Source organism: Emys orbicularis, chromosome 2, assembly GCF_028017835.1.
Source record: "Emys orbicularis isolate rEmyOrb1 chromosome 2, rEmyOrb1.hap1, whole genome shotgun sequence".
NCBI classification, from domain to species: domain Eukaryota; kingdom Metazoa; phylum Chordata; order Testudines; family Emydidae; genus Emys; species Emys orbicularis.
The window spans coordinates 44191789-44214720 of NC_088684.1; the positions used below are offsets into that span (position 1 = coordinate 44191789).

The following is a 22932-nucleotide window of genomic DNA, read 5'->3' on the forward strand; positions in this document are numbered from 1 at the left end:
CTTCCTCGATACAACTGAGGCTTGGGAGAATCTAGAAAACACTGTAGACAGGTTACAGGCCTGTTTGAGATGGAAATCAGAGATCAGTTGACACAGGAGAGAGAGAGAGAGAGAGAGAGAGAGAGAGTGTGTGTGTGTGTGTGTGTGTGTGTGTGAGAGAGAGAGAACACTTTGCCCTTCTGAAACATGGTGGATCAGCTCTCAGTATTATAGCTCTGATTCTCCTGGGCTATGTTATGACTTTAAAAACAGTGTCTTCACAGAGACCTGGTAGAAAGAACAGACTAAAGAGAGTTCATGAGCTTTGCAAGAATCTTATGATCCACATCCCAAGGCAGAGGTGGTTCATTGTACCAGAGGAAGTACATGGAACAAGCCTTTCATCTGTGTACCTTAGGGTGGAAAGATAAGATAACAAAGTGGACCCTGAAAGCTCAAGACAGTTTTGACTGTTTCAAAGTAATACATAGTCTATGATAAAAGCAATTGACTCTCTTGAATCTACTACAGTTTGAACTGTCCGCACGGAGAATCTCTTCCACTCTACCAACTAGGTCTGGCAGGTCAAAGGCTTCCTTTTTTCCAACAGGATCTTTTGTATCTAATGATACCAGCTATCCAGAAGCCAAGGTGTCAGCCTGAGAACCCTCAAATCTGCATTTCCCTACACAGGGGAATTCTCCACTGGCCATCTCCTACCATTTTAAGTTCACTTTGTGCACAGCTTATATGGTGAAAAAATGACTTAGACTGTAGAATCCTGACCTCAATCTTAAATGGTGGACGAGAACCAGAGGAACTTCAGCACCGGCAAGTCCAGTTTTGAACATTCTCATTTTGATGAGAGAGAGAGAGAGAGAGAGAGAGAGCCCTCAAAATGTCCTGCAGAAATTTTGCCTACTTCCTTCTACTTATGCAATAAGAAAAGTAGCAAAGGTTACACACAGAGGCCTCTGTTCGAGGGATGCAATCTGTAGGCTTGGCAGAAACAGTGCAACTGCATTTCATAAGGTCAGCTTCACCTTGTATGTATGTACAACCTACATTGTCATTTATTCACCTGATGGTTATTTTGCTAGCAATTCGAATTATTCTTGGTTGTTTTCCCAAGTCACTCTCTTGTCCACTTAAACTATCCACCAAAAACATCCGACGAGTCAAAAGCCAATTGTTCATATTGCTGCCTATGAAAAAGAAATGGTAAAACCATATAATGCTTTAAAAATAGTAATTCAAAACTACAACAGGAATGAAATAAGTCTGACTAAAATTGAAGTGATTTACATCATTGTATTAATGATTATACATATTTATTGCTATTATTTGTATAGGATTGTATTAAGAAATTCTTTAGATGATTCTTTGTTAATTACCATATATGTCCATTTAACCTCATAAATCTCTGACTCAAACCCCTCCGCCCCACTCCTCACCCCCTCAATAATGTATAACAGCTACAAAAACAAGGAAATTCAGATTTAAGGATGGGGATGTAGTCAGCCTGGAGTCCCCCACCTTGGGTTTAGTGGTTTTCACTCTCCTTTTGCCTTTGCCCGATCTGCCAGGACAATACAATTAGATGTAGTGGCGTATTAAAATTTTCTAACCTTTCTTACCTTTTCTTTATTTCTTCATTGATTCTCTCTTTCCATTTCTTTGTTTCCTTCCATCTCTCACCCATCTCTTCCTACTTTTTGTTTTTTATTTTCCCCATGCCTTAAATTATTTTTCTCCTTTTCCATCTCTTTTACTCTTAAGTACACACTTTCCTTTCCACCATCTCCTTCCCAACAAGCTCTCCTTCTCTCACCGCTTAGCTCCTCCTGATCTCTCTCTACTGGGATTGGTCCACTTCCCAGTGTCCACTGTAGTACAGAATACAGCATATGCAACTGCCAGCCAGCACTACTGAAAAGGCAGCTAGTGTGCACTTTAGCGTCTTCCCTCTCAGATCCATCGAAACCCTGCTCTTAGAGATGGTCTCTCAGCCCAGGCTAATAGGTCTACAGGCCTCCCTTTACATGTGTACCTAAGGCTAGGCTTCATCCAGAGTGAGAGAAAAAGGGGAGGAAGAGAACTTACATATTGCAGAGAAGCAATTGATGCTAATTTAGTGGTAAGACACTAAATGCAGATAGTTCTACCAATGTTAGTTTTGATACAAGATCTGCATAAGTGATGTATGTTTGGAGACATTTGGAATGTCAATGGGCATTAGGAAGTGTGAAAGACACCTTATCTGTGGATTTCCTTGGCTTTTATAGGTTTCAATTAAATTACTATTTTCTGAAAAATGAACAAAAAACTGGATTTTCTTTTTATACATACTCACATATATAATATCGTGTGTAATGGTCTATGATAAAAACATACACTTTATATAATGGCCTAAATTCACTGGATTGGCTATGCTCTCCTCTGCTTCAATGCTGGTGTATCTAGGGGAGGGGAGAACAAGAGCAAAAGTGGCATTAAACCTGGGGCCAACAGATACCAGCCCTGATCCTTGGCACAAGAGTGAAAACCTCAGAGCTGTTCTGTATGTCTGAAATCTGGGAATCAGCTGGGAATCAGGCAGAGGTAGCAGCTCCATAGCCATACCTTCACTGTGTGGGGGAATCCACAGGTAGCTGGTTAAACTGGCTTTAAAAATCTCCTTTGTGCTTCCAGAGCAGAACAACACTGATTTAACAAGCCAGTGGATCTGATCCAAATTTATTAGCACATGCATTAATCAAGCAACATGTTAAAAGAATGGTACTATTGTGCTTGAATAAGAGAGGCAATGGGATATCTAAATTTGCAGTAATACAACCATGAGCTTGAGGTGAAAGGCTATGGATTAAATTAAAAACAACATAACCCATTATGTACCCTCATGTACCCATTATGGTTAATATTTTACACGCTCAAAAGAAATTTGCCTCCCCTACACAAATGTATGCAACCTTCTTTCTTCCACATAGTATTCTGTATTATTAGTTTCCATAGGATGTTAATGTGCTATGCAAGATTCCTGTATCTAGTTTCTCATGTACATGGGCTCACACTTTTAAACAAAAGCACACTCATTCATCTGGACAGCTGTATTAGGGGCCAAATCCTATATTCAGCATGTATCTCAAGTAACCAGGTAGTGTACTGAGGAACTCTGTAGGAAGTGGCAAGGGTGAAGGTATGGAGTAATCCTTTCTCCCAGATCACCAAAAAAGCAGCAGAATCAGTCCATTGTTCCTGTTGCTCTACTGCCACCTCAGGTCTGGATCAGCTCACATTACTACTACACCATCCCCACCTATGTAGGAGAACAGATGGTGGATCCCTGTCAATGACAATACTTCATCTATTCCACTCCCCTCCAAAAATAAAATGAAAATCCACCTATATATTAAGGTGGCGGGAGCCCCCATAGATTTGAATCCTTGCCAGCTCCTTCTTCACTTCCCAAATTCCAGAGATCCTCCATGAGCCTTTATGCACTGGCATGACTGTACATAATATCAGTCAGGCCAGTGTAGACCAAGCATATGCAGCCAAAGCCTCTTACTCCTGCACAAAACGAGGGTCAGGTTTTGGCTCTAAAATTCAAGAAGATTTTTACAACTATGGTAAACTGTGTTATATTTAAAATGGAGGAGTGATTTTTAGGAGCAATAAAAACTATTGATATACTCATGTTCATTTATATTTTTACTGATGGTATGTAATGTAATTCAATTCACAGAAAGTGTAGTCAGTATGATATTCCTACCTTGATTCACAGACATTTCATTGTATTGAAGATTTAAGTTTAAAACTGGCACGGCCCACAGATATTGCTGTCCACTATCATCATCATGATATTCAAGATACACATCATAAAATATCGGATTAGCAAAATCCGATAACATCTTGGAAACAGAAATTGTACACTATAGAAAAAATGTGAACAAAATATGTAATGAAATAATTAGATAACAAAAGTGACCTTTTTTATTTTAAAGTTCTGAATTCCTTCCCCAACCAAACTAAGAAATCTGTCTCTTACAAAGGGCATGCAACAAGACAGTCCAGCAATTAAGTTGTATAAAATCCATAATTTTTAACTAAGCCACTTGTACTTTAATGCACGTGCACAGACTTCAAACTCAGAAAGTAAGCCTCTAGCTGTTTCCTCCCTTCTTGTTTTATATCAAGAAGGAGAAAGAAACATACTTAAAGAAACATATGGAACAAATATTGTGGCATTTAATAATTTTTTTCTGTTCTATCACAGAACTTGAGCCTGTTTTAATCATTGGATAGTTTTGAATGCAGCTTAATATGCAAGGTACTAATTAGATGGGGATACAACCTTTATAATCCAGTTTCAACTTCTGAATCTATGTCTAAGGGTATGTCAACGCTGTAGCAGTGTAAACAGGGGTGACACAGGTGGCAGCTCAAGCTAGCTGCCTGAGTACAAATCTGCCCATACCCCAAGCATAAGTGCTAACTCTGGTCAAGCTAGAGCATGTCTGTCTACCTGCACTGGGAAGCACAGTTCCAGCTGTAGTGTAGACATACCCTTTGTTTATTAAATTTACATCCAACAATGGGATTCATATGGCTATATGCATTGCCTAGTCACAGACAAAGAAAGCAACTTCAGTAATTATGGACCAAAACATGAATACAAAACAAAAAAACAACAAAAAAAACCACCACCCCAGAGGGGTGAGCCAAGCTGGCATAATTCAATGATCCACACTGAATGGCCAATAGCTTTCCATTTCTATTTTCAATATCTCAATACAGATAAAAGTGAATTCTACTGTGTTTATATATGTGTAAAAATAGTAAAGACTATTTAAAGGTCAGAGACATTGGCATAAATAACTGGGCAAATATTTATGTGAAAACTAAAGTGATGTACTGTAAGATTTTCACATCACCCAAAAAGCAGCTAGAACAGATCTGCTATTATACAGCAATAAATAATGCACTTTCTTTGCAACTTCTGTTAGGAAAATTTTCCAAGTGCAGATAAATTAATTAACAATAATTATAACAACAATGAATAAATAAACCTGTGCTAGGTGCTATACAGTTCCACATAACTTTACAAATGTTAACCGATATACCTAAGAAACCCCCCCACCATGAGGTAAATAATTTTTATTTCCATTTTATAAAAAGGGAGAGTGAGACAAGGTGAAAAAGAACTAGATAAGTTCATGGAGGATAGGTTCTTCAATGACTATTAGCCAGGATGGGCAGGGATTATGTCCCTAGCCTCTGTTTGCCAAAAGCTGGGAATGGGTGACAGGGAATGGATCACTTGATGATTACCTGTTCTGTTCATCCCCTCTGAAACATCTGGCCTTGACCACTGTCGGAAGACCGGATAATGGGTTAGATGGACCTTTGGTCTGACCCAGTATGTCCGTTCTTATGTGAAATGCAAAGAATCTGAGTGTAGGGATGTCAGGCATATTGTGTCTTTCTATTAATAGTGAGGCAACAGCAGAGCAGAGATTTAAAGAAAAAAGAATCCCTCATTGTTCCAAGTCTCATGCTTATTTCACCAGCCTTCACTGGCTGTATGGTATGTAATGCTGCATTGTTTTGTGATGTGATTGGTATCTGAGACTTAACAAGTAAACTCATTTAACTTAGTATGCTAAAAGAATAAGCAACAGTTTCACAAGAGGAAAGCCAGTGCCACAACTCATGGCTCAACTTACTCATTTCTTTTCACACATAGACCTTTACTGACAAGATTTAAAAATTACTCAACTAAAAGCTCCAAAATAAAATTTTACTTCATGCTTACACTTTGTTGATAAGTTGTTCCAAAAATATAAGCAGCATTCAGTCTAGTCAGTGTGTCAGGACAAAGCTGCACAAAAAAAATCATTAGTTTAGACATTTTTGTGTACATTAATTCAGAGGCACAACTTTCTCAACTTGTAGAATACACAATACCTACGTAATTTATACACCTGCAGTTCTAATTAAGATTTATTTAGTTTAAAAGGAGACACTCCTTTTAAATTCTGAAAACAGAATAAAACCAATGATTTACCATGGTACTTTGAGTATTGCCTCTGCTTATTCACACTTGTGGGATGCTCTTTGCTCCACCACCAAACTTCTCAACCTTATGGAAAGCCATGTCCAACAGGGCTGCATGAACATCCTCTCATGGCACTGAATGTTCAGACCTGGGGTTACAAATACTATGCAGCCTCACTGCATCAGTTCCTGTGGCTAAACCCCAGAGTCCTAGAAGAAAAGAACTCCAAGGGAGAGAGGAAGGTAAGTGGATCGTATGAATATGCAGAAGTGACACTCTCAAAGCACCAGAATTACCCTGGCAAGAAACTATTATTTCTCCTTCAAGGTGGCCTCTTCATTTCTCCCATTTGTGGGAATGTAGCAACCAATGCAACTCTCAGGAAGATTACTTGAGTTCTGATTAAATGAGGACTGCAAAACCATCTTGCCAAAGTAAGCACCAAATTTAGAGAGAACAGAACTGTGAAAATGTGACTAGAACCCCAGGAATCATTACAGACATATTATTGATATTGTTTTAGTCCTACACGCATAATGTAAGACAGGTACTGAGTTCCCTTACACTGGTTCCCAAAAGCTACAAAACGTTTTGTATTTAGGAAATGAACAGTAGCCTTCTTAGTGCCTAGGATAGAGAGTCTAGTTTCCCACGGGTGATAACGAGCTTTGGAGGTTAGTGATCTGATTCAGAAGAAACTCAGACACCACATTTGCAGTAAATTTGGGAGGCAGTAGCAGCACAGTCTTATCCTGAGGGAATATTGTAAAGAAGGATAAGATATTGAAACCTGCAACTGACTTACTCTTCCACAGTGATTGCAGAGTTTGAGACTCTCCAACAGCTGTCCTGATGAGCCTACCAGCGCACTCGATGACAACTCACAGACCTAAGGCCCTACTAAAATGCCTTCCCAATGTAAGGATCCAACAGAGCCAGACTCATTGAACGTTCTCCAGAAGAGTATGCACCTGAGAGCCCAACCATTTATTGTACACACCAACCACAAATGGAAGAGGAGGAATCATGGGCCATGCACACACAGCTGCTTGTGGAAGGGAAAGAACTGAGTTGGCTGGGACCTTGGCTCTGAGTGGCTGATGCCACGAGAGGCCAACAAGCCATGCCTTCTAGAAGGTTTCTAGGTGCTCAGGAGTTACATTGGTGTGAATGGGAAACCACCTTGAGCAAGAAATCACCTCTAAAAAGCTATTTTTATTAAATAGGCAATTCCATGATCAGAATAAGGTTGCACTAAAGTAACTGTAGTTATCTGAACACTCACGTGCTGTATTTGTGCTCCTCTCCATTTTGATCTCTTCTCTAACAGGCAACCAATATTTCGATAGTGTAGCAACAATGTAATTAAAAAAAAAAAAAAAAAATCACACTTACCTGCAAGACACCTCCTTCCAAATTTTGCCATTTAAGAAAGTTTCCCTCTGCATCATATGAAGCTGCGATAAGCTGCAGTTTTATATTCTGACAATAGAAGGCAAAACTGTTTTAAAAGACTGAATAATATATTTTAGGAACATCCATCCCATTTTTCAGTAGTTTAATACAACCTTGGATATAACATTTCATTTTCTCCTTTTCGATTTGTAAATATAAATATTAATCTTGGTTGCAAGATTCCATGCTTTGTTCCATGCTTTTTTAATTTACTTTCCAACTCTTCTAGTATCATCATCATCATCATCAGTGTGATGTGAAAAGTAAAGGTGGTAAGAAAAATATGTACTAAAACTTTTTTCCATAAGAATTTGCTGATTTGTTGAAATCAAAATGTTCCTGGGAGACAGTTTGATTTTGATGAAGTTCTTTTAGAAACCAGGCAGGGTTCCAACATACTCAAGGCCAGGAACCTCAGGGCTTCCAGGGTCTGTAGTGCTGGGGCAACTCGCCAGACAGATTGCCTCAGGCAAGGACTCCCTTTTGTGAACAATTTCAAAATTTTTGGTTTTTGTTCCAAATCAGAATGAAACTAGTTTTCAAAGGAGCGAAATCCCTCATGAAACAGAATACTTTTCTCCACTCAGCTCTAGTGAGACATTAGTTTGGTTATTCCCTAAATATTGGGTGCCATATTATGGCATGGATTTCTAAACACAACGCTTCAGAGAAATTAATAGGGGATCTGCTTAATAATCAATGGACTAATACATTCCTCAAGGTATGTCCAAGGTGGCTGCTGGTGAAGAATAAGCATAAGGAGGACAACATTGTTTTGGCTAGGTTCTAAAAACAGTAGCTAGTTTTGTTTTTTTTAAATTTCTCAGCAACAGAATGCAGAGAAGGGCATATTTTCTAAATAGGTAGTTAGCATCCAAAGGATATTTCCACAGCAAATGATTGTCCCTTTGAAGAATTAAATAAATTATGACCAATACACACTTAGCCATAACATGAAAATAATAGTTTAATCGTTTAAAAAAAAACAAACAAACAAAAAAAAACACACATCAAAGCATTGCAATGTTAGTTAAACCACTGACTAAACTGTATATGAAAACTTGATGATGGTTGTTATTTCTGAATTCAACTATAAGACAACTTATGATGAACTTGAAAATGTCATTGCTAGACAGCTTATTATAACCAGCACCCTTTTTTGGTACTTCATTCAAATTTTAGAGAGCATTTAACTTAAACAAATTTATGAGGATTGTGTGCAAAATAAGGGATTAACTGAATATCCTGGAAAAAAAGGACATTCTGTATTAAAATGTTAGCTAAATCCATGCCTTGTGCAACTCAATTAGCTTTAATGGAATTATACCAGAGATGAATTTGGCCCCTTAAAATATCGTCATGTCTTGTACCTCATGATGCCTACCTTGTTTGTTCCTTTAAAACTGAAGCTTGCAGGGAACTGGGTTGTATCAAGTACTTGAGATGCTAATCCTGGCTGGTCACCATAGTACAGCCATGGAAGATTCTGTCTCCTGCAAACAGTTATATTTTGTTTTCTTCACAGGACTTTAATATTTTATGCAAAACTATACATTTGTAGTAATTTCTATGTAAACATTAATATTGAAAAAAAATGTCTGAATTGATAAAATTATAGAAGATGTAACATACCAGAAGGATACTGAATGAACAGTGCCTAGCCCTGCTGTATTTGCATAGACATACTGAAACAGACCACATGCATCACTAGTGGTAGAGCTTAATGAGTTCATGTTCATCACACACATATTTCCAAGTGCTTGGCACGATGTTAGATTGGAGTACAGCTACAAAGAAAAAAAAAAAACAGTAAAGAAAACTATTGCTGATAGCCACATCTTGTTGGTATGGCAAAAATGAGGTAGTTTTAAACCTTAACAATTCATCCCTAAAGCATTACTTTTACTTTGAAGTTTATTGCTTTGTTTACATCTAATGTCTTCCTCCAAGCACACACTCTAGTGTTATATTTGGATTATGCATGGCAACACACATTCAGTATTATCACCTTTTTATACACAGGCCACCTTGATTTTCAGATTTTATATGTTTTTTAATTTTAGGTTAAAGCAAACAGATGATATAATGGAATAGTAATTTCAAAGTTTGCGGGTAAAAAAATCCTGATTTTAGAATTCAGATTGCTCAGGTTTTACGTCAAAGATGATTTCTCCAAAGATCTAAGAACAATCAATACATATCTAACTTGAGTAAGTTGATAAGCATCATCTACTTCATCTTCAGCGCATGTTCCATCATACTGAAGATTTACATAACATAGGAGAAAACAGAGAAGGCAGACTCTGTGGTGATTATTTCTCTTTGTAGAGATTAAAGCTCAATGATTAATTCAAAGCCAATTGGTAAAGCCAGCAGCCAATCATCACTGAAAATTTGAACCAATGATGAATATCATCAAACAGCCAAGGTAAGATGACCGCTGGTCATGCAGGATTTTTTATTTTATTTTAAGTACACCTCTACCCCTATATAACGCTGTCCTCGGGAGCCAAAAAAATCTTACCGCATTTTAGGTGAAACCGCGTTATATCGAACTTGCTTTGATCCACCGGAGTGCACAGGCCCGCCCCCCCAGAGCGCTGCTTCATCGCGTTATATCCGAATTCGTGTTATATCGGGGTAGAGGTGTATATCAGATTTCTAGGTTTTCAAATAAACCCTTGTTTACACATTGTAGCTCTCTTTCTTAAATTCCTTTTGTTCTAGTCACTTGCTGTGACTTGTACAAGACACAAAACTATATGTAGGTATTTATGTGGTCCCCACCCTCTTAGAGTCCAAGCATTTCTTAAACATTAATGGATTAATCCTAAAAAAAACATTGAACTAATATCATCCCTACTTAATACTGTAGATGGTTGATTGAGGCACAAAGAGGCTAAGTGATTTGCCCAAGATCACACAAGAAATCTGTGGCAGAGTAGGAAAATGAACTCTGATCTTCTCAATCCCTGTCTAGTGCCTTAACCATAAGTGCTCTCTTCTCTGTGGTCAGAAAAGGCTCCAATTAACCAAAGCTGAGCTAATAAAAGAAAAAGCAAACTCAAGTAACAAAATATTTAAAAAAAAATCAAATTTAAATCTCAATTTTCAATAAAACAAATTTACTGTTTGTAAATTAAGGAAAGGCTTCACCTTTAGGATAAATCAAACTAAAAACCTATACATTCTCATAACCTTTTAGTCTTTTTTTTTGCGGGGGGGGGGAGAGGGGTAGTCTTTCTAAGAAGATTAATTCACAAAAAAGTGAAGATTCTCCTATACTATAACTCCCACTAGCATTGATTACTGTCTAATGTTCTTTTTAAAAAACACAGTATCAATTTTCTCTGCCATGTATACTGTCATCTCAAAATAAGTTTTCTTTAAAAATAAATTGAATACATCAAGTTTCAAAAATTAAAGTGCCATGTATTATGTATTTCAGATTTATCAGATTAATATTTCTTTTAAGTAAAATACAAGATACAAATTCAAAACATGCTCAAAACTTACCCAACAAGCAGCCGCTGATGCTTGTAGGTTTTTCAGAAACCATGCTGATACCACTGTTATACCCTGTAAATAAGGAACCATTGCATCACAGTATCTGTTTTCAGCTGTAAATAGAATGTCAATTAACTCAATATATCAGAGTCCGGAAAATAATATGGCATGCCAATTGAAAGACTTGGGACTATTTTTCTAACTTTTCTAAAAGCTCTTTTCCTTGAAAAATAATGTCCCTTTGGAATTGATCTATCACTCAGAGCTACAGCTTGGTACAAAACAGGTAGACTATAGGAAAGGAAAAGTTTGTGCTGCTTCAATAAGATATATTTTCTCCAAGATATTAATGCCTGAACCAAAAAAGAAAGACTTAAGCTTTGAACCTGCACGCTGCCACACATGGGCAGATCGTACTGCCCTTGAGGGGTGCCAGTGACTTCAAAGAGGTTCTGGGCAGGTACAAAGGTCCATGTATGTGAAACAGCTTCCGGGCTTTATTTGCTAAAACTCACTGAGTTTGATAACAGTAATAAAAAGGGAAATAATGCAACTAGACAGATCTAAAATGAAAAAAGGTATCTTTTGTCTATGAAATACAAACTGAAGGCCTGTTTTCAGTAACTGAAACTATTTAGAAAGCATGACTAATCTTGCTTTAAAACACACTACTTTTCTCCTCCTCTCTTTCATAAAGCACTCTTCAATTCTGAACAGAAGAACAAAAGAAGGGCCATACTTGGTCAGCCCAATGGTCCATCTAGCCCAGTATCCTGTCTTCTAACAGTGGCCAGTGCCAGGTGCTTCAGAGGGAATGAACAAAACAGGGCAATCATCAAGTAATCCATCCCCTGCCTTCCAGTCCCAGCATTTGGCAGTCAGAGGCGTAGGGACACCCAGAGCATGGGATTGCATCCCTGACCCTCTTGGATAATAGCCATTGATGAACTTATCTAATTGTTTTTTTAATACAGTTATAGTTTGGGCCTTCACAATATCTCCTGGCAACAAGTTCCATGGGTTGATTGCTTTGTGTGAGGAAGTATTTCCTTTTGTCTCTTTTAAACCTGCTGCCTATTAATTTCATTGGGTGACCCCTGGTTCTTGCATTATGTGAAGGAGTAAATAACACTTCCCAATTCACTTTCTCCACACCATTGATGACTTTATAGACCTCTATCATATCCTCCCTTAGTCATTTCTTTTCGAGGCTGAACCGTCCCAGTCTTTTAAATCTCTCTTCATATGGCAACTGTTTCATATTAATCATTTTTGTTGTCCTCCTCTATCTTTTTCCATTTCTAATATTTCTTCTTTGAGATGGGGTGACCAGAACTGCACAGAGTATTCAAGATGTGTACATATCATTGATTTATCTAGTGGCATTTTATTTTCTGTTTTATCTATGCCTTTCCTAACGGTTTCTAACATTCTGACTGTTGCTGCACATTGAGAAGATGTTTTCAGAGAACTATCCACAATAACTCCAAGATCTCTTTCTTGAGTGGTGACCACTGATTTAGACCTGTGGTGGGGCAGCTGCCCCACACAGGCAGGAGAAGGGTTTGAGGAAAGGGAAGGGAGAGGGGGCATAGAACTCAGCCAATCAGGAGAAGGTTTGCTGGAGCAGCCCATATATAAAGGGCTGCTCAGCAGAGCAAGGGGCAGTCCTTTCCCTGGAGGGCAAAGGAGAAGGACTGTCTGCTGAGAAGCACTGGAGATACTGTAGTGCTGGGCAGAGTAGCAGAACAATAGGGGATCTCTTGGCTGACCATGGCCAGACTGAGGCCTTGAAGCAAGGGCAGGGAAGGTGCGAGGGCTACAGGGGAAGAGGCCTAGGGAAAGTAGGCAGAGGGAATAGGAGGAGGGGCAGTAAGTGGCTGCCAGCTATAGGGTTCCTGGTATGGGACCCAGGGTAGCAGGTGGGTCTGGTTCCCCCTGCTCTCTTTACCCCTACTTGCCAATGAGGAGAGTGGCCTAAATCCAGACTGCAATTTGCCCCTGAAGCCAGAGGCTAGACTAGAGATTGCAGCTGGCTGCTGAGGTAAGTGGAAGGACTCAGGACTACCTGTCCCTGAAAGGGGGGGAGACAGCAGGCTGGGGCACAGCTGGAGAGCTGTGTCCCAAAGAGGACTCTGTGGTCCAGGAGCAATGCTGGTCGAGACCGTGGAGGAAGTGGAAGTAACGACGAGTGAGACACCGCTAAGAAAAGGCACCCTGGTGGTCCAAGAGAGCTATTGACCAGCAGGAGGTGCCGCGGCGGTGGGTCTGAACTGCTACAAGACCATCATTTTGTATGTATACTTGGAATTATATTTTCCAGTGTGCATTACTTTGCATTCATCAATATTGAATTTCATCTGCCCAGTCACGCAGATTTGTGAGATCTCTTCTTAACTCTTCGCAGTATGCTTTGGATGTAACTATCTTCAGTAATTTAGTATTGACTGCTAATTGTGTCACCTCACTGTTTACCCCTTTTCCAGATCATTTATGAATATGTTCATCAGCAACTGGTCCCAATACAGATCCCTGGGGGACACCACTATTTACCTCTCTCCATTTTGAAAACTGACCATTTATTCCTACCCTTTGTTTCCTGTTGTGATGGGGTGTCAGCCCCACTCTTGCAGAAAAAGGGTTAAAGGCAGCCCTAGGGAGGCTTTGCAGAAGGCAGCCAATCACAGAAGGGCTTATAGGAGCAGCCAATCAGGGCTGGGCTGGCCCATATAAGAAGGGCTGCAGAACTGAGCAGTTTCAGTCACTTCTTAGAGCTTGAGAAAGGATGAGGACAGGCTGCCTTGCAGGCAGAGGACAGCAAGCACCCTGGACAGCGCAGTGCTGCAGGCAGAAACCCAGAGAGCTAAAGGCAGCTCCTGACAGGCTGCAGGGATCTGCAGATTGAGGCCCTGATGCAAAGAGGGTGCTGGAGCCATGTGGCAAGTGGCTAGACCGTGAACTGCAGTTTGCCACTGAAGGAAGTGGCTGGACAGTAGACTGCAGGTCCCCCTGGAAGGGGGGGAACATAGTGTGCACAGCTGGAGGGCAGTGTCACTGAAAAGGATGCTGCGGTCCTGGGAGTGAAGTGGGTCCAGGAACAGAGGTGCCAGTGGGCGAGACATCACCAAGAGAGGGTGCAGTGCTAATTCCCAGGACAGCCAGCGGGAGGCAACACAGTGGTGAGTCATGCTGTCACACCTGTCTTTTAACCAGTTACTGATCCGTGAGAGAAACTTCCCCCTTATATCAGGTCTGCTTACTTTAAGAGCCTTTGGTGAAAAGCTTGTCAAAAGCTTTCTGAAAGTCCAAGTACACTATATTCACTGGATCACCATGTCCACATGTTTGTTGACTCCCTCAAAGAATTCTAATAGATTGGTGAGGCATGATTACAAAAGCCACGTTGACTCTTCCCCCAACAAATTGTGTTCATCTGTCTAATAATTCTGTTTTTTACTATAGTTTCAAACAATTTTCCTGGTACTGAAGTTAGGCTTACTGGCCTGTAATAGCCAGGATCACCTCTGGAGCCCTTTTTTTTTTTTTTTTTTAAAGTGGCTCCACATTAGCTATCCTCCAATAATCATCACAGAGAAACGGAGCCATTGAAAATTTAGGTGACTTGTCCAAGGTCACACCAAATTATTTACAGAATCAGGACTATTACCCTGGCCTCTAGACTTCAGGCCCTAATTAAACCAATTGACCATGCTATTTCCTTGATCGATAAGTACTTCCTCACATAAACCATCTCACTGAGAGACTACTGTATGTGCAGCAGATTGGGGTAGAGCATGGAAAATAAACTGACTTTGCAAGATACATAAGTAGATGAAAAACTGAAATAATACCAGGCATGAGAAAATGTTCCATTAAAATTAAGTTGGGTAACAAAATGCTCTTAAAACATTTCAGCACAAAAAACCTATTCATAATATATAACATGAAGCTTGATCATGTTAAGAACAAAAACACTTACTAGCTGTCCATAACGTACAGTTGCAACTGCCTTTGAGGGGAAGTTTCTGCTGTTACTGAAGCATAACCCTCCAGTCTGAAAAGATAAAATTAAGACAAATTCCAGTTATATATTTATACATACACACACACACACACACACACACACCACACTTTACAACATAACTTTTTTCCTTTACACTTTGATATAAACTGTTTCACTTACCAAAATATTTGGGTCCGAACAGTCACAAGACTCACTTATATTGATGAATGTTTGTTCACATCTTATACACCTATAAATCACACACACACACACAAATATAAACATGAAAACACTTAAAATAGGGTTAACTATAAGACTTTATAATGTTAAGCAAGCTATTCTCTTCAAACGTTAGATTAGAACAAGTTTGTTCAATTACGGAGAGTGCAATGTGTAGCAAGAACCACAGAAGATGAACATATGTTGGGGAAGAATCAGCAAAGCTTTTGTAAAGAGAAATCATGCCTCACCAATCTACTAGAATTCTATGAGAGGGTCAACAAGCATATGGACAAGAGTGATCCAGTGGCTATAGTTTTCTTGGACTTTCAGAATGCCTTTGACCAGGTCCCTCACCAAAGGCTCTTAAGCAAAATAAGCAGACATGGGATAAAAGGGAAGGTCCTCTCATGGATCAGTAACTAGTTGAAGTAGGAAACAAAGAGTAGGAATAAATGGTCAGATTTCATAATGGAAAATGGTAAATAGCAGGGATCTGTATTGGGACCAATGCTGTTCAACATACTAATAAATGATACGGAAAAAGGGGTAAACAGTTGTCTGGGTATACCGAAAGGAGGACAGGAGATACCTGATATGGATTTTAATCAGGCTGCAACTTTATTATATAGATGTCTGGGACTACCCAGCAGAAAGTGTACAGTGCAGGCAAATTCATGCTTCTTCATATCATTACCCAGGGCTTCCATCAGTCCCCCTTCATTTTCCATCCAGGTGCCCCCAGCCAACCCATGGCTCATCACCCTCCTCGTAAGATGGTTAAGGTAAGCTATAAGAACGGTGTGTGTGTGGGGGAAGCGGGGTTGGCTCCCTGCTGTACTAATCATAGGAGACCCCAACCCCCTTCCCCCGTTCTGTTCCTTTATCCTGCACGTTCTTTTAAGTCCTTTGCCAGGCCATTTATCTGGTCACTGGATGCCTTCCCTATGGAGTACCTGCACTGGACATCCGCCTCACACTTACAAAATAAGTTGTGACATATAGCCTACCACCTTTTCTTCTTACCAGAAAAGGTCCTCCCTGATACCTGCTGTGGGGAAGGTGGAAAAAAACTCATTCCACTGAAGCCAATCTGGTGCAGGAAAAATTCCTTTCCAGCCCCCCTTAAAAAGGAGTGACTAGCACAATGCCCACAGGAGGTCCTAACCCAATCAGATATTCGCCATCTCTAGGGGAAGGAGGGTGGGTGCTGCCTTCTCTGCTGCATGGAAAAAGGGGCTTTGAATGCCCACCTTTATTAGCCTTCAGACCTGACATTCCTGGGGATGAGTCACCACCGCAAAGCTGAACACCGTTCATCCTTTGCAGCAGTTTCCAACCTCGTTCCCCCGCCCCAGCCATAAAGCACAGCTGCCTTCCCTCGGCAAGCCCAGACAACATTCCCCATGCTTTAGGAGCAGTGCAGTCAGTGACAAAATTTGCAGAAATACAAAATTACTCAAGATGTTTGAAAACCACTGGACTAAACTTTTTTTTTTTCTGGGAACCCAGTTGAAGAAAATTATTGATGCCCGCGACCCAACGGAACTGGGGATGAGGGGTTTGGGAGTGGCTCAGGGCTGGGGCAGACGGTTGGGGTGCAGGGGTGAGGGCTGCGGGGTGGAGCTGGGAATTAGGGGTTCAGGGTGTGGAGGGGGCTTTGGGCTGAGGCAGGGTGTTGGGGTGCAGGAGGGGGTCAGGGCTCTGGGCTGGGGGTGCAGGCTCTGGGGAGGGACCAGGGATGGGGGGCTTGGGGTGAAGGAGGAGCTCTGTGTTTGGGGGGCTCAGGCTGGAGGGGGTCAAGGCTCTGGGCTGGGGGTGCAGGCTCTGGGGTGGGGCTGGGGGGGTTGGGGTGCAGGAAGGGGTTCTGGGTTTGGGGGGGCTCAGAGCTGGGGCAGGGATTGGGGCCCGGACTTACTTCCGGTGGCTCCCAGCGGTGCAGCCAGGGTGCAGAGGCAGGCTTCCCGCCTGTCCTGGCACCACAGACCACGCTGCACCCCGGAAGCAGCCAGCAACAGGTCCGGCTCCTAGGCGGAGGTGCGCAAGCCACTTTGCACAACTCTCGCCCACAGGCACCGCGCCCCCCCACCGCAGCTCCCATTAGCCAGTTTCCGGCCAATGTGAATGCAGAGCCAGTGCTCGGGATGGGGGGCAGCGAGGAGAGCCCTGTGGCCCCCCCGCCTAGAAGCCAGATCCACTGCTGGCCGCTTCCAGGGCGCAGCATGGTGTCGGAGAAGGTAGGCACTAGCCTGCCTTAGCTGGGCAGCACCGCTGACGGGACTTTTAATGTCCCAGTCTGCAGTGCTGACCAGAGCAAGGCAACCCAGTGCTTTACATGCTGTGACCCAGTACTGGGTCGCGACCCATGATTTCAAAAGCACTGGTTTAGTCCAAAGCCAATCATGAAGAAATATAAAGGGATCTCACAAAACTGGGTGACTGAACAACAAAATGCCTGATGAAATTCAGTGTTGGTAAGTGCCATGTAATGCACACTAGAAAAAAATCCTAAACTATACATAGAAAATTGATGGGTTCTAAATTAGCAACTACCACTCAAGAAAGGTCTTGCAGTCAGCTGTAAATAGTTCTCTGAAAACATCCACTCAATGTGCAGGGGCAGTCAAAAAAAAAGCTAACAATGTTAGGAACCCTTAGGAAAGGGATAGATAATAAAACAGAAAATGTTTTCACCCCTCAGCTCCTTATATAAATTCATGGTATGTCCACATCTTGAATACTGCATGCGGATTTGGTCACCCATCTCAAAAAAGATATATTGGAAGAGGTACAGAGAAGGGCAACAAAAATGGGTAGGGGTATGGAACAGACTGCATACGAGGAGAGATTAAAAAAAGACTAGGGCTGTTCACCCTAGAAGAGAGACCAACTTCTACTGGTGAGAAAGACAAGCTTGCACAGAGCTCTCCTTCAGCTCTGTGTAAGCTTGAAAGCTTGTCTCTCTCACCAATAGAAGTTGATCCAACTAAAGATATTACCTCACCCATCATGTCTCTCTAATATCCTGGGACCAACACAGCTACAACACTGCCGGTCCATCAATTGCTATTAGCCAAGATGTTCAGAAACACAACCCCATGCTCTGGTTGTTCCTAAATCTGGGACTGTTAGAAGCTGGGAGTAGATGACAGGGAATGAATGAATCACTCAACAATTGTCCTATTCTCTTCATTCTCTCTGAAGCATCTGGCACTTGTCACTGTTGGAAGACAGGATACTGGGCTAGATGGACCATTGGTCTAATCCAGTATGGCTATTCTTGTGTTCAAAACTTCAAATTAAGTCCTGGGATCACATTTCAGCTCAAGTATCGAGTCTTTTTTTCCCCCTTCTGTGTTCATAGCACAATGTTTATTAGAGGCCTGAGACTAATCCCAATGAAGTCAGTGGGAGGCTTTCCGTGGTTTTCAATGGGAGCTGGACAAAAATTAATTTTACCAGCTCATTTCCACTATTATTCAATTAGCAACAAATAAAGCAGTACATATTAATATAAGAACACGTTGTTCCCACTCTATCATCAGTCAGAAGAAAGACTGGAGTTGCAAATTTAGGATACTGGCCCTGCAAGATATTTAGCAACCTCTACTCCCGCTGACTTGAACATGAGTTGAAACCTCTTGTCTTACTGCTATTTAGATTGCCACAAAGCAATAGGGACATCTATAGTATATGCAAGAGAGAATGCCCCAATTAACCAGAAGTATTCATTTTTTATCCAACAGATAGTTTGTTCCCGGGGAGCATTCCATTTAAATCACAATCATCATCAGGATCCATACAAAGCAGATCTGAATACATACATTTAGAAGCAAGAATACTTACCTATCTCCCAAGACATTTGAAGCAGAGAATGATGGTTCATTTGCATCACAGCGTATACACAATGCTTCATTCAACAACGTGCCATTAACATCTCTTTCCACTAAGTGGGGGAAAAAAATGTAAATGTGAGCAATAACATGCTATAGAGTATTCCGCATAGGTGTTAAAGCTGCTTACAAAAATAATGCTTTTAAAGAACATATCTAGGAAAATCTGGCTCAGAAATTAATACAAAATCAGTTTGCATTTTGTAAAACTCCGGAGTCACAATTAACAAATATCCTGTGTAAGTAATACACACACCCTAGTAGTTTTAATTATAAGCCAGGGACAAAAATGAAGCGAGTTTCTCTACACTTGTGTTAAGGAGGAATTTATATTCAAAACAGGATATTTGTAACTAAATTGCAAAATTTTGAAGTAAGAAATAATTCTCTTTGAACAGCAGTAATTTAATCATTTTTATGGGATAAAATAGCTTAAATTTCGAAATTTAAGCTTTCTAAAGCAACTAATAAAACCACAGTTTAATAGTGTTAAAGAACTAAATTACAGATGCTGTGCAAAGATGATGCACATGTGAACATATCACAAACGCAAGATTTTTTCCCCCCAAAGCTCTTTGGTGGTTAAGTTTTTCCCCTTTTTTTTTTTTAAACTTAGTTTTTAGACTACTTGCTATGGGGATAAGAAATGTATTTTGTAACTCTCATGATGCTTAAAGGGAGAGGTTTCAGCTAAAAATGTATTCTGGTTCTTAAACTGGTATTCTTTTTCTAACATTAAACGACAGTTGGGTGTATCTTAAAGCCACCCTCAGTCACATTATTAAGACTTAAATCAATGATCAGGAAGAATGAACCTAGTACAAAGACATCTGGTTTCTGTTTTTAAAAGAACAAAAAAACCCTACTCTTTTGTGTAACCAATACTAAACATTTCTACAGCAAGTTCCCGAGCCTGTATGTAGCCAGAAAGCAAGCTATGAGGTGAGGATAACATTGTATCTTGTATTGCTCTTATTTTCAGTGTAAGATAAATAATAATAATCAGGCTTCTCTACATCCAAAAGGGTTTGAAATAGGAGACATATGATTCAGTTACAATAATTCCTGTTAAGAGTTTTTCAGAACTGTGCTACCTTGCAGCAATGAGTAAGATCTTAAATACACCAAATTGACAGAAGCCTTTTATGCTTCAAGCAGGTCTAGAAAAATCAGGATATACAGAGATCATTCTACACTTGCCAGGGGTAGGCAGAAGGGGTCCGGTAAGAATAATCAGTCTTTAGTTTTATTTTCTACTTTCAAATGCAAGGAATAATGGCTAGAGGACACAGTTTTGTCTGCTATGGGTTTGTGGTTTTTTGGGGGAGATGGGTTTAAAAAACAAGATGAATACTTTTTTTTACATTAGAACTGTAAACATCAATACTTTATTACCACAGCAAGCCAGAGTTATCACACAATGCTGTTTTGATAAACTCAGATGTTTAAGAACAACATTTCATATTGTGTATAGATTACTTACCTAAAATTTCATTAATGGCGCATTTACATTTTCCTTCTGTAGTTAAGCCTTTAGGACAAGTAATACAATTCCACCCATCTTCAGTAACGCCACTCTAAATAAAGTTTAAAATATTTGTAAAATCCTTTATAAAAGTCCTCTAGAACTGAAATACATTATTTAAAATATAAATTATTCAGGTATTCTAACATGCATAACATTCACAAAGCTGTCTGAAGAACATACTAAAGACCCTAGCAAGGAGAACCATCAATATATTCAATGGGGCTCCATTCAGACTTAAGGATCCGACTGATCTTTTCAGAGGTTTGGGGTCACAATACAGTACCTAGTTAGGGTACAAGAGGAGTTTTTAGTTAGGTTTTTTTTAAAAAGCATTAGTTGAAATCCATTTATGCCATCTTGGAAATAGTGTTTAAAAGTGCTTGTTTTACAATAGAAATGGAGTAACAACATCTAACAACAACAACAAAAAGAATGCTATGGTTATCACCAATGCAGAAGTGATTATAGGTAGGGCCCTACCAAATTCATGGTCCATTTTGGTCAATTTCACGGTCACTGGACTTTAAAAATAATAATTTTCAGCTATTTAAATGTGAAATTTCACAATGGTATAATTGTTGGGGTCCTGACCCAAAAAGGAATTAGGGGGGGGGGGTGTCACAAAGTTATTGTATGTGGGGTTGCAGTACTGCTACCCTTACTTATGCACTGCTGCTGGCAGGAGAGCGGCAGCTGTTAGCCAGGTGCCCAGTTCTGAGGGCAGCACCCTGCCAGCAGCGGCGCAGAAGTAAGGTTGGCAATACCATACCTCTTTCTTCTGGGCTGCTGCCTTCAGAACTGGGCGGCTGGAGAGTGGCGGCTGCTGACTGAAGGCCCAGCTCTGCATGCAGCAGCACAGAAGTAAGGATGGCAATACCATACCATGCCACCCTTACTTCTGCGCTGCTGCTGGCGGTGGCTCTGCCTTCAGAGCTGAGCTCCTGGCCAGCAGCCACCGCTCTCCAGCTGCACAGCTCTGAAGGCAGCACAGAAGGAAGGGTGGCAATACCACGACCCTCCCCCGCCATAGGCTTCCGACCAAATACTAAAAAATAGACAAGAAAAAAGAAGCAAAAAAACCAACAAGTGAGCCTAGGGACTTCATAAAGGCGTAGTCTTTGTGTACAGAGAGAGCCTAAGTGACTCATGGCTATTTCTACACTGCACACCTTACCCTGCCGCTGTAAGGTATACAGTGTAGCTGCTCTCCTGCCGAAAAAATACCCCCACCCTCCACCCCATGAGGGATGGTAACTTTGTTGTCAGCAGAGCATCTCGGACTGTCCACAATGAGGCTTTTTGTCTGTAAAATTTTTGTCGGTCAGGGGTGTGGGGGGGTTTTTTGTTTTGTTTTTCAAACCCCTGACCGACAAGTTTTACCGATGAAAGTGCAGTGTAGACATAGCCATAAAGATAAGACTATAACATAAATAAGAGATTAAACTAATATTTAGAATACCCGTAAGTTGTTTGCTCACTCATGACATTTTATGCATCTATTTTTTCTTAAATCATGCTTAAATTGGTCAGCTTTTAAGCAACCTGTGTGTTCTACAACTTGTTTGATTAGAAAAGTATTTGGTTGAGAGAATGAGCAAACCAAACAGTTATTCTAGGCAGATTTACACTTGCCTATCGACTTATTTACATTCAGTATTACTGTTTATTTCAGTATCCTTATTCTAGCCTCACTGAACATTTCTTGGCAATGGCTCACTTTTGCAAACATAAAATTTACAGCCTTTAAACATTAAAAAAAGTCAAATTTCCCCACAAAAATTAAAAACAATGTTCTCATCTTACATTCAAAGGAAGCTCCCCACATTTGTCATAGACAGCTAAAACTGTTGTAAGATTAATTACAAGTTTCATAAATATGGCACTCTTACCTATACCTGAATACAAATTTTGAATAGTTCTAAATAAAAATACTGCTGTTAAAACAAAGTTTAAAATTTTCCAAACAAAATTAAATAAATTTTGTATTTTTTTTTAAATCGAAACATGAAGACCTGTAAAACTGCAAAAATGTATCATCACATCACAACATGTAAAGCTTATACCTACCATATTCTCTGGGCATTTTTCACAAATAACAGAAGGTCCACCATTATTAGAAACCATCTTGAATCCTGGTAGACAGACACATGAAATACCTAAAAAGTAAACGTTTTATTTTGCACCCCAATTTATACAAATAAAAAACCCAACTCTATTTTAGAGCAATGGCTGCAGCTCTTAAATGAAGACTCTCAATTTCCTGCTTAAACAAGTACAATGTTTGAGTAAG

At 40.3% G+C, this 22932-nt stretch overlaps 1 protein-coding gene across 1 annotated transcript in view; it reads right to left on the reverse strand.

The window, feature by feature from the left end:
* TMEM67 (transmembrane protein 67) overlaps positions 1 to 22932 on the reverse strand; it is a 42001-nt gene that overhangs the window by 15446 nt on the left and 3623 nt on the right. Inside the window, exons 2-13 of the mRNA XM_065399149.1 lie at positions 22710 to 22798; positions 20598 to 20691; positions 19068 to 19167; positions 15183 to 15252; positions 14979 to 15053; positions 11009 to 11071; positions 9125 to 9279; positions 8877 to 8985; positions 7433 to 7519; positions 5795 to 5860; positions 3752 to 3911; positions 1061 to 1184 (exon numbers count right to left, since the gene is read on the reverse strand). Coding sequence (XP_065255221.1) covers positions 1061 to 1184; positions 3752 to 3911; positions 5795 to 5860; positions 7433 to 7519; positions 8877 to 8985; positions 9125 to 9279; positions 11009 to 11071; positions 14979 to 15053; positions 15183 to 15252; positions 19068 to 19167; positions 20598 to 20691; positions 22710 to 22798 — 1192 coding nt within the window. The remainder of the gene's footprint in view (positions 1 to 1060; positions 1185 to 3751; positions 3912 to 5794; positions 5861 to 7432; positions 7520 to 8876; positions 8986 to 9124; positions 9280 to 11008; positions 11072 to 14978; positions 15054 to 15182; positions 15253 to 19067; positions 19168 to 20597; positions 20692 to 22709; positions 22799 to 22932) is intronic.